The sequence below is a fragment of the Biomphalaria glabrata genome, chromosome 4, assembly GCF_947242115.1.
Source record: "Biomphalaria glabrata chromosome 4, xgBioGlab47.1, whole genome shotgun sequence".
Taxonomy (NCBI): domain Eukaryota; kingdom Metazoa; phylum Mollusca; class Gastropoda; family Planorbidae; genus Biomphalaria; species Biomphalaria glabrata.
Window position 1 is genome coordinate 36,482,068 of NC_074714.1, and position 12,114 is coordinate 36,494,181.

General features: G+C 31.3%; 1 protein-coding gene across 5 annotated transcripts in view; it reads left to right on the forward strand.

Annotated features, from left to right (window-relative positions):
• The window catches only part of LOC106051916 (uncharacterized), a 33,003-nt gene extending 22,841 nt beyond the window's left edge, over positions 1–10,162 (forward strand). For 2 of the 5 annotated variants that reach the window (XM_056027627.1, XM_056027628.1), the window contains 22 exons: positions 16–250; positions 538–655; positions 744–774; positions 1,086–1,172; positions 1,340–1,574; positions 1,869–1,986; positions 2,247–2,277; positions 2,677–2,763; positions 2,946–3,180; positions 3,719–3,836; positions 4,702–4,729; positions 4,829–4,915; positions 5,065–5,299; positions 5,881–5,998; positions 6,328–6,358; positions 6,730–6,810; positions 7,245–7,479; positions 7,674–7,791; positions 7,943–7,973; positions 8,127–8,213; positions 8,425–8,659; positions 9,172–10,162. In XM_056027627.1, coding sequence (XP_055883602.1) covers positions 16–250; positions 538–655; positions 744–774; positions 1,086–1,172; positions 1,340–1,574; positions 1,869–1,986; positions 2,247–2,277; positions 2,677–2,763; positions 2,946–3,180; positions 3,719–3,836; positions 4,702–4,729; positions 4,829–4,915; positions 5,065–5,299; positions 5,881–5,998; positions 6,328–6,358; positions 6,730–6,810; positions 7,245–7,479; positions 7,674–7,791; positions 7,943–7,973; positions 8,127–8,213; positions 8,425–8,659; positions 9,172–9,294 — 2,704 coding nt within the window. In that variant the 3' untranslated portion in view covers positions 9,295–10,162. The remainder of the gene's footprint in view (positions 1–15; positions 251–537; positions 656–743; positions 775–1,085; positions 1,173–1,339; positions 1,575–1,868; positions 1,987–2,246; positions 2,278–2,676; positions 2,764–2,945; positions 3,181–3,718; positions 3,837–4,701; positions 4,730–4,828; positions 4,916–5,064; positions 5,300–5,880; positions 5,999–6,327; positions 6,359–6,729; positions 6,811–7,244; positions 7,480–7,673; positions 7,792–7,942; positions 7,974–8,126; positions 8,214–8,424; positions 8,660–9,171) is intronic. The other 3 variants (XM_056027629.1, XM_056027631.1, XM_056027630.1) reach the window with 3 other exon arrangements.
• The last annotated feature ends 1,952 nt before the right edge of the window (positions 10,163–12,114 follow it).

Sequence of the window (12,114 nt, forward strand, 5' to 3'; positions counted from 1 at the left end):
TACATTTTATTTCAGGTTGTTGGACAATATTGCCAAAATGAGAGAGCGATTCACTAAATTCAACGCTTTTCAGTCAGATGATGCCTTGAGAGCTGATCAAGAATTTGTAAACCAAGTACAAAGAATTACTCAGGGAATTGATTCTCTCGTTGACAATGTCAACAACCCAGCAGGTTTACAATCTGGTATTGAGAGATTGGTTGATGCTCATTTGAACATGCAGCCCAGCATTGGCCTTGCTTATTTTGGGGTAAGTTTATTTAAAATAGTTTTTAAAGGTATGCTTAGTCAGCACATCTCAACCAGTTACACAAAGCAACTGGCTTACTTTAATTTTTTTTTTTTTTAATATCAAAGTTCTCATTAATTTTCCAAAGTTAAAAGAGTTTTACCAACCATCGTTTTATGTATTAAAATAAAAAAAAGAAATAGTTTATATCAATAGATATATAAAAATTATAACTATAGATTAATTCTTTATTATTATATAAAACTTTACAACATCTGTATTATTACTGATTCTGCTGATTTCTTCAGTCTGTCCAACAATACATCCATCTGTATGTTGCCAAAACTCTTGGTGTGGCTGCCAACAGTGATGAAGCTACATCCTGGACCAACCTTTGGGCTGCTTTCAATAAAGTTCTCAAAGAGCGTAAGTTGTGATCAATAAAACCTTTTAATTAGTTTCTGTATTATAAACAAACATACTTCATTTTCTTAATTTTACTATTTATTTACAGATTCTCTAGAAAAACTTGGAATCACTGACAAGTAAGATGTATTCTTTGTTTCATTTTAGGCCTGAAAGTATGAAGTATTTTTAAGTAGAAGAGATTTAGATAACAAGTTCATATATTTAAAAAAAATTAAACTGCCATTAATCACTAGCTGATGAAAGTTTTTTTAAGTAAAAAAAATGTATGGTATAATATACATTTCATTGATATAAACTTACACTACATGCATATAATAGTAGCTTTGATACACAATCAATTGTAATTCACTAATTGCTCTGTCCAGATTTGCCAGCATTCTAACAGTAAAAAATGTTAATATATCCATATGGCTGTTATGTTTTACAGTGAAAGAAAAATTCTGGTTAGTTCTTGGAAAAGATTGACAACTGAAGCCAATGGTCAGCAAAATCTCGGAGTCAAACTAGTTCTCTGGTAGGCCAATGTTTGTTGGATCGCATTTTGTTTCTTAACTCATATTTTGTTTAGGAGTCTGTAATACCTCAATGTTGCATTAAGATCCTCTATTCTTAACAAAGTAATGTAATATTTATACAAAATACTGTTAATACAATATTAAATACAATTTAAATTAAAAACAGGATGTTGGACAATGTGCCCAATATGCGTGACCAATTCACAAAGTTCAATGCACGCCAATCCAATGATGATTTGAAGAGAGATGCTGGCTTTCTGAAACAAGTTAAGAAAATTATTGGAGGCTTGGGCTCCTTGGTGGACAGTTTGAATGATCCTGGACAACTTCAGGCTAACTTGGAGAGATTAGCTGGGGTACATTTGAATTTCATCCCAAGTGTCGGTGTTGAATTTTTTGAGGTCAGTTTTTACATGGAGTAAATATTTGTCAAGACCTTTTTAAAGTAATTAGACATACACCTTTGTTTTTTTTTAATTGAGATTAGTTTCTGTGTTTTTTAGTCATTGGCTTTACAAATTTAAGAAATATCTAAACATCATATTATATTTACCTATTTAACTATATATAATTGCTTATGAGCATAATTTTTGTACTGATCAAGGCACAATAGATTGAAATAATTCTAGTTAGAATGTTTTTATCTCTTATTACTATTTACCACCATAGTTTTACACAATGTGTTTTGCATCTAGCCTTTAGAAAGTCAAATTGGTTCCTTCATTGAACAAACTCTTCGTGTGGATAGTAATAGTGCCGAGTCTAAGGCCTGGACAAGACTCATTGGTGCCTTTAACAGAGTTCTTAAGGAACGTAAGTGTTGTTTTAACTTGATTAATAAGTGATCAATCTAAATTCTAGACTATTGAAACTTTATTTTGTGTATTAGATTTCTACCATTTTGTAGCTATATAGACCTATTTCTCATCATCATTAAACTTCTTTAAAGTTAAGGCTTCACGGGATCAAAACTTTCCTTTTAAATCCTGTAAGGTGTAGCTGGTTTTTTTTATCATTTTTACATTTGGTATATAATTTTATTAATTTTATTTATTGGTTTTTATATTTCACAGAAGCCCTCCAACAGATTGGTATCTCTGACAGGTACAAACTTGTCTTAAAGTGTATTTATTTTATTGAAGTAATGATAAAGTGCATTTCAGCATATATTTATATATTCATTGGATTACTACTATTCATGTAAAATGATCTTTGAAATCTCTATTTTGATACTTAATATTCATTAGCAGTTTTCTTTTTTTTTTTTGCCAAAATTGTCTGAATGCTGATGAACATCAGCTTCCAGTGTCCCATGTAACAATTGACGCTATAATGTGTAACATTTTACAATGTTATTTATATAGTTAACAGTTTCATGTGTAGTATTTTACAACATTATTTCATACATATTATTCACCCTAATTTCTTAAAAAGATATTAATATTTTATTCATTAAAAACTTTTTACTCATTACATTAATACTATTTACTTGACTCACCATAGTGACAGAAAAGCACTTGCCAGTTCCTGGAAGCTATTGACTGCTGGTGAAGATGGTGTCCAAAAGGCTGGAATTAGTTTGGTACTTTGGTGAGTCTTGCACAATGATATCAGTAGTTTTTAAGCTACGATTTTAAGAATATCTTCAAGGGAAAGTAACATTTACCTTTTTAAAACTTAACAGGTTTTTTCTTTTAAATGTGTTAGTAATAAGACATTTAGCAAGCCAAATATTATATGCTATTGTAGTTGTGGGCCTTGTTTTTCAACAGGATGTTCAACAATGTGCCCAACATGCGCCAAAGATTCACAAAGTTTAATGCAAACCAGCCAGATGATGTTCTGAAAGCTGACCCTGAATTCCTAAAACAGGTGGATGTCATCATTGGTGGCCTCAAGTCTTTCTTGGATACTGTTGATGATCCAATTGGACTGCAGACCAACATGGATAGAGTTGCTGAAGCTCACTTAAGTATGGAGCCAACTGTTGGTGTCACCTACTTTAAGGTGTGGAATAACAAATTACTTCTAATTTCATTTTCTCACTTTAGCTCTTCTTTAGTGACTACTTATTGGACATATTGAAATCTGATTTATACAGTTATTATTGACAATTGTACTTCTGGTAAGCAGTAACATGCTTGGTATTAGCACCATCTAAAGGTCTCAAGACTCAAGTTGAAATCCAAGTAAAGACTGGGGTTTTATTTTATATTTTAGAGCATCCATAGGTACACACATCTCTAGTAAGAATTTGTTATGACTTATGAAAAGTAAAGATGGTTTGTCATTGTTCTGACCAACTCTCATAAATTATTGTTGTAGGACCATGTGAATTTTTCATGAATTATCATTGTAGTACCATGAGAAATTCTAATAAACTATTAGCCTTTAAATGTTCATTTAAACATCATCTGTCCAAATCCTCTAATGGAAACGTTTTCTTCCACATACCTCACATTAAATAATCTGAGAGGTTATGTTTATGAAATTAACTTTAAAAAGTAAATTGTCATTTAATATCAGCATTTGAATCTCTGTACAGGCACTTGCTCAGAAGATTGATGCTTTCATTGAAAAATCTCTTGGTGTTGCCCAGGATAGTGATGAGTCCCAAGCATGGACAAACTTGCTAACTGCTTTCAAGAGAATCCTTAGAAACCGTAAGTATAATAAAGAAAAATGAAAACTATTTATTTATTTGTAAAAAAAATTAGAAATTTCACTATATTTAGATGAATATATTTATATCTATCAGACATTAGACATCTCAATTTACAGGAATATATTTATGTCTATCAGACATTAGACATCTCAATTTACAGGAATATATTTATTATGTTTTTAAAAAGTTACAGTTCACTCATGGAACTTTTAAAAAATACCAGCACTAGAATACTATATTTTGGTGACTGAAAATGGTAAATTAAATATTGCAAAGAAAGTCAAGCTACAGACACAGAATGAGCCAAGAACCTACAACTTGGCATCACCAACTGTCAGCAACACAAAGACTAGGTTACAATGCCATATAAAAGTCTACATTCTCATGACTTGGTAATAATTCCTTCACTATTGAATCTTCTTCTTCTTCTTGAAACTGTCAGATAGAGTTGAGCCTTCGGCTCTTGGAACTCTAGGCCAGCAAAAGTAAACAAGAACTCCCTCTCATCTGCCTGAATGAGAACAGTGTACATTGTTCTGTCTGGCAGGGCGTCAGACACACATACAATGGGATTTCTGCCTTTTTCCTTTTCTATACCAGGCTAACCGTGCAGGATATGCAATTTATGTAATGGCTCCTTGAGGAACAGCGCCTGGATTGTGACAAGGTTGCCTTAAAATATTGTATTGTAGTGTTTATTTAAAAGTTCTTTTATACTTTTGTAGTAGTCTAATTGTAAAGTTTTGATCTCCAGACCTTGATAAGTGATTTATGTCTTTTTAAAATTCATATTGTTTTTTTTTTATTATTTTATATTTGTGGTTCTATTTAAATCAAGATTTTCAACATATATTTCTTTACAGGTAAAGTACTTAGAAGCATTTCTGACAAGTAAGTAATGCAGTTTGAAAGATTTATTGCTCAATTGTTTAATAAGTTGGCCTATATTTTCTGGAATGTACTACATTTATTTCACATTTCTGTTCACAGCAATAAATCAGACTTGACAGCTTCCTGGAACAGACTTGTTGAAAAAGCTGGCAGCAGACAAAATGCTGGAGTCAATCTGGTTCTTTGGTAAAGCTAAATACTTTTTTTAGAGTATAAAAAATGAATATAAATTTTTGATCAAAATATTTTTGAAATGATTTTTACAAATTAATTTCATTAGCAATAGATTTTTTTTTTGTTTAAATCTGTTTTACTTTCTTCTTTTCACAACTTAGGATGTTAGACAATGTGCCAAACATGCGCAATAAATTTACAAAGTTCAATGCCAACCAGCCTGACGATGTCTTAAGAAACAATGCTGAGTTCCTCAATCAGGTAAACCTTATTGCTGGAGGTCTGGAGTCATTGGTCAAGAATGTGAACAACCCTGGACGTCTCCTTGATGCTCTAGAAAGACTTAGTTCTGCTCACTTGAACATGCAGCCAAGTGTTGGCCTGGAATATTTCCAGGTAATTATAGTTCTTGCAAGTTGTTTAAATATTTTTTTTTAATGTAGATTTGAAAGCAATTTAAAAATGAATATGATTTAAATAAAATAATAAGACTTATATTTATTTTATTTCTTATTTTTTCTTATAAACATTTTGAAGGATAATTTATCCATTACAAATTACTTGTTGATTAATGCAATAGAATTTAATCACTTGTTGATTAACAAAAAAAATGAAAATAATCAAATATTAATTACAGGAATACACTATTTTTGTTAACATACATCACCATAATATGATCACTTCAAGATACATAAGTCATAGAGATTTATCTAATGGTTGATACATACTGCACAGAAATAAAATCCCATACCCTAAAGTAAAGGGTATACCAATTATTGGATATAATCTATGTAATGCATTAGAATTTAATTATTAACATAATGAAACATATTTGGCAGGATCAGAAATGTAGGCACTATGTAAATAAATTCCACTTAGAAAAGTACATTCTCATTTTTTAATTAAAAAAAGCTTTGCCAAGTCTAAGAATACTAGGATATGATTGTAGTTGCATGTGTTGTTTTTTGTCAATCTAGCCACTACAACAAAAGATTGCCAGCTACATTGCCAATGCTCTTGGAGTGGCTGTAGACAGTGATAAAGCTAAGGCATGGTCCAATGTATTGGGTGCTTTTAATACAATCCTTGAATTTAGTAAGTAGAGTGTTAATGTAAATGCTGTGATTATTTTTTAATGTCAATTTTTTTTTTAATTACAGTTGTACTCTTTAAAATGTGACTTTTTCTCTTTAAAAAACAAGATTTATTGGTGACTTATCTCAAATCAAACAAATAATTTATTACAATTTTACCCTATGATTATGTTAGAAAGATATAAAAAAAGATTTTGATACATAGCAAATATGCACAAATCTGTGGATTTTGTTATTAATCTGTTTACATTTTAAAAGTTATTGTTAAATCATATATCTAATCTGTATATATGTATTCAAATCTACTACCAAATAATTTCCATTTCACAGGTTCAGTTGAGAAAATTGGTCTTTCAGACTCGTAAGTTCTATTTTTCTACAAATAAATACTATTTTTATCTATGAAATATTTAAAGTGAATTATTGTAAGTTGACATTTGCACATTTGTCAAAGGTAAATAATTTAAGTAACATATCTTGATTAATTCATCAAACATTTGATTTTCATACAGTAGGGAGAGGAGTGAGGCAGAATATAGTTGAGAAAAATGATGTAGAGTATTTTACTATCTATTTAGGTACTTGATGCTTAGTCTCTGTTTAAACCATGTTTGAGCTTTTTATTTGGTTAAGTCACATTTTCTTAAATCTCTTAATTATTTTTATGTTTAATTAGATGTAGATTAACAGGCTCAATAGTAATGCACTATCTATTTTTTTTTTTGCCATCAGTGACAAAGATGCTTTGGTCAGTTCCTGGAACACATTGACAGTTTCAGGTCTAGAAAAAGCTGGAGTTGATTTGGTTTTATGGTAAGTTTTCTCACAGAAAAGTGACTGTTGAAATTAAAACACCATGTTAATAATAAAAATATATAGGAAAAACTAATTAGAAAAAAAGGAAAAATCAAAACCAATATTTTAAATACTTGAAGTATGATGTCAGCAGAAGGTGGATTTATTTTAGAAAGAGTAGCGGTCCTCTCTATGATTTGTGATAGTCTTCTGTAGACTTCTTATAGATTTTCTTTCTAACTTAATATGATGACTTAAGTAGCTACCTTTGGCTGGTGTTAGGCTGTTTAGTGAAACAACTGCAACAATTACAGAAACATAAAGCTTACTCAAAATCAGGACAGTTTAATGGGCCTGATAAGGGGTGGAAAGAACACCAACACTTGAAAACATCTTCAAGATTGCTTTGATTGCAAGTGTTCAACTGTCTCAATCTTGTACTTCCTCCACAGGATGTTTGAAAATATTCCAAACATGAGAAGAAGATTCACCAAGTTTGATGCCACCCAGTCTAATGACAATCTTAAAAATGATGCTGAATTCATTGCCCAATCCAACCGCATTGTGGGAGGACTCGACTCTCTGGTTAAAAGTGTCAACCAACCTGGTGAACTCCAGGCCAACCTCGAGAAACTTGTGGATGTTCACTTGCACCTTGTACCAAGTGTTGGTTTGGAATATTTTGAAGTGAGCTGTATTCTTATGTTACTTTACTTACTTATGCTTTGTTAGTTTATCTTAAATGAAAATCTGAGCTCTTAATAAATTCATGAAGTTATGACTTATGACATCTAGACTATTCTCTGAGTACATCTATGAAAAATACTATACAATAAGGTTGATTCCCAATGCATTAATCTGATATTTTATCCTGTCTTCAGCCTCTCCAACAATACATTCATCTGTATATTGAGAAATCTCTTGGAGTAAGCTCAAACAGTGTTGAAGCCAAGGCCTGGCCTGGCTTGATTCGTGCTTTCAACAAAGTTCTCAGGGAACGTAGGTCCTTTCAACTTCTGTTTCTACACGTTTTATTAACTTATTATTTTTTAAACTGTCAAGTTTTATTGTTTAAAGTTTTGAATCTTTTTAATAATTTTTTTTTTAATTATCTAGTTGTAAATTAATCTACTAATACACATGTTCACAGATTCAGTCAAGAAAATTGGACTTTCAGATTCGTGAGTAACTTTTCAAATTTTTCAAAGTCTAAATTGAAGCATTTTTTACATTTTGAAGCTAATTGTTAAAACAAATTTAATGTTACCCAATGCAACAATTTATTTGAAAGTCAAATGGGTTAAAGTATTAATATTTAAAATGTGTATCTACAGAGACAGAAAATCTATAGTTAGCTCATGGAAAAAACTTGCAAGCAGAGCTGGTAGCAAACTGAATGCTGGTATTAACCTTGTTCTTTGGTGAGTTTGGCTGTAGTTGACATTATAATACATTTTTCTTTAAGACAAATATTTGCATGTTTCTTATAAAATTGTAACTTTCCAAAATATATGCACAGAATATGTTTATTACTTTAAAACAGATAAACAGATAAATATGTATCTCTCTCTCTCACTCATCTCTCTCTCTCTCTATATATATATATATATATATTGGTACAATATATTTTAGGATGTTGAAAAATGTCCCCAAGGCACGTGAAAGATTTACAAAATTCAATGCTTTCCAACCTGATGTCGCGTTGGTTAAAGACAAAGGTTTTATTGACCAAGTCAATGCCATTGCTAGCGGACTAGAGAGTCTGGTCAACAATGTAGAAAACCCTGGTCAGTTCCAGGCTGCCTTAGAGAGACTGTCCACCCTTCACAAGAACAAGACACCTAGCATTGGACTTGAATACTTTGGAGTAAGTTTCTTCAATTAAAACTTTTTGGTTCAATTTATTTACTCTTGTTAATGTCTCTTTTAAGTCTCAGGAGCGTAGCTAGGAATTTTCCATCATTTGGGGGCCCAGGGGGCTTGACCAATTTGGGGGCTCCTGCATTTTGCATAATATTTATTGTTAAAAACACTAATTTGGGAGCCCCCCTCAAATGAGGGCCCAGGAGGATTTTTACATTCTCCCCCCACCCTAACTACACCTCTGTTAAGTCTGCAATCTAAAAGGTAGGTAAATATTTGAGATTTTTGTTTGTTGGGGGGGGGGGATGTTGTAACAGTTTGATATTTTGTTTTAATGTTAATAGATTTTTTAATGTTTTTTTGTGACTAAGAGTTAAATTTATTATATTAATTAATAGAAATGAAATTCTTTAAAAAGAATCTTTCCAAGTTGAGAAAGTATTTTTTTTTCTTACATTTTTATGTCTTTAACTTTTTAATAAGAGCCTAACATTCAATTGTGTCAATGTTTTCCAGCCATTCCAAAAATACATTCATCTCTATATTGAAAAAAGTCTGAATGTTGAGCCTGACAGCCAAGAACCTAGAGCTTGGTCTAATATGTTTGCTTCCTTCAACGAAGTTCTCAAACAGTCATAATTCTTATGCAATCACTAGATCATGATTTGTATTTTAAATATCTTAACCCTGTTGTTTCTTATAGACTGTCTGTGATCTCTAGTCAATTACTTCTTTTTTTAACCATTCATTTTAAGTTGAAAATGAAAAATTGTACCAATGACTTGTATTTATTCTTTTGAAGTGTTGCAAATATGTTAGTATTTCTGTCTCTCTTGTCTGTATAACTGACTATTTGTATTTAGTTTTATACATATGAATGTTATCTTCAAAGTCAGGACATTCTGACATTTAGTACTCTTATGTTATGGTCTGGATTTTGAGGGGGGGGGGGGAAGGAGACTTTTTTCCTCTTCGTGAAGTTTGTCATGTTTGTATGTCCACCACTTGCTGGTAGTGTAGTCACTGGAAACAGCAAATATCTAGCTAGTACTCACTGAACTAGATGGCTACTATCTGAAATTAGCTAATATCTAGAACGTTTTAAATAATTTACTGGAACTAGGTAGTCACTGTCTGGGATTGTCTTGTTCTGTCTAAAACTAGTTAGTTGCTGTCTGGGTCTAGTAAGCCTATTTTGGAAACTAAAAATAGTCACTTCTGGAACTAAAGTAGTCACTGTCTGGAGCAATTTAGTCACTTCTGCAACTAATAAGTCACTGTCTGGAATTAGTTAGCTCTGTTGTTCTTCACATTTCATTCAGTGTTTTTTACCATCCCTATGATGCATTCCAGTAATAAAAAAGTTTATTCAACTTTAAAAATGTATCGCATTAAAGGTGGATAAGATAGACAGGAAACTGAATATTTGCACACAGTCAAAATTGTGTATTGTATTTTGTTATTGGGAAAATCAAAATGTGAATTAAACAGGATGCTTTGAAATCTATTTACAAAAGTTAAGTGTTTTTTTTCTTTTCCCTTGTTTTTTAATGCTGTAATTAACTTAATTATAATGAATTATTGTCTCTATGATTTAAAACATATCTACAAAACATTTTATAATGAACTTTCACCCAAAGAAAATCAATGCTGTAGTCATTCTAAAAATATGGCTTTCACATAGGCCTTAGTGGTATCTGTCATTCACATACATACATATTTCATTCAAAAATAATGAATTCACTAGCTACATATCAATAGCATCTAGGTTTGTCACTTGAACTAATATAATAAGTCAAAGAATTCAATGATTCAATTATATAGTGGAATATTTAGTTAATCACTTAGTGGATTTGAGTCAATCATGAAGTGAAGTATTATGTCAATCCAAAGTGACATCAGATCAGTCATGAAATGAAGTATTAAGTCAATCCAAAGTGACATCAGATCAATCATGAAGTGAAGTATTAAGTCAATCCAAAGAGACATATATCAGATCAATTATGAAGTGAAGTATTAAGTCAATAAAGTCAATTCAAAGTGACATCAGATCAATGATGAAGTGAAGTATTAAGTCAATCCATTCCAAAGTGACATCAGATCAATCATGAATTGAGTTAATCGTGTTGTCGTCGCCTAATGTTGTTAGAAAAGAGAACAAATTCAGTTGCTTGAAAAGCCACAACGTTGGCCTCGTTAACTATTTCACTGTCACCTACCTGTATAGACGTGATCATTCAAGAATGTTGAGGTTACCACTGATGTGTCATTTTGTCGCTCCTTTTTATTTTCTTGGCCTATAGGCAAAATAAGATTAGCAGATGACATCCATTTTTGACCTAGCAAAATAATCAGTGACTTCTATTAATCATTTGTATGTCAGAAAGAAATAATAGTTGTGGACATACAAATGTGTATTCACTTGAAAGTTTTCAAGTAAAAAAAAAATTGAGAAAGTAAACAAACAAAAGTGGAGGACGTTTATGAACCAGTGGCGTCACTAAGGTTGGTGTCATCCTGTGTGGTTAACTCAACGACATATAGGCCTACTTTACCTTCTCTGAAAAAGAAGTTCTTAATTAATAATGAATCACTACATCACTGTATATGAATGTCGATTCGTTTTAAAAATCTCACAATTTACGACATTTTATAAATAGTTATTAAATTCATTAAAATGAAAAATTATTAATATTAGAAACAGACTAAAATTCAATTGAATAGATTTTCTTTTTTATACTTTTAAAAGCTTAATACTTGTAACGACACATAAAACAATTACACTTCTTGTAAAATACACCAGTGTACACAAAATATAAAACAAATAAAAAAAAAAGCTTCAGCAAATTATGATTCCTTTCTGGATTTCAAACTTGCAAACTCATCAATAACTTCATCAGTCATTATCTTCCACGATTTGTTTTAATAGAAATCGTTTTCAGAGCTGTCCCATTGTCAGCCTCGAATAATTCTAAATTAACTTTTGTTTTGAACAGTTTCTTTGACATGACGCTACAGATGGTAAAAAAAAACAGTCTAAAATCATGTAAATTCTAAAAAATTAATACAATACTCTGATGACAGTACGTGTCCTATCAGTTTTGATATTTGTGCTAAAATGTCGAAATTGACTTCAACAATCCTTCATCATTTTCTGAAATAGCACTACTTGGATGAATTGAATAACATCGGCTTTTGCTAAAATGCTATTTTTTTTACACTTAGGTGCTATCCACTGGTAAAAGTCACTTGGTGTGGGCCGCACTCCCGTACCTACCTAGTCACACTACTGATATTAAAACTATGAATCCTTGTCTTATCTTAAAAACTCTTTATGGACTCTGCGTGTATAAAACCAAATATTACAATTATTATTGGTTTTGTTACTGTATCGGCAATCTGCTGCGTCGTAAGTCATATCATACAGCATCACATTAGTACCGTGTTGGCGTAGCAACA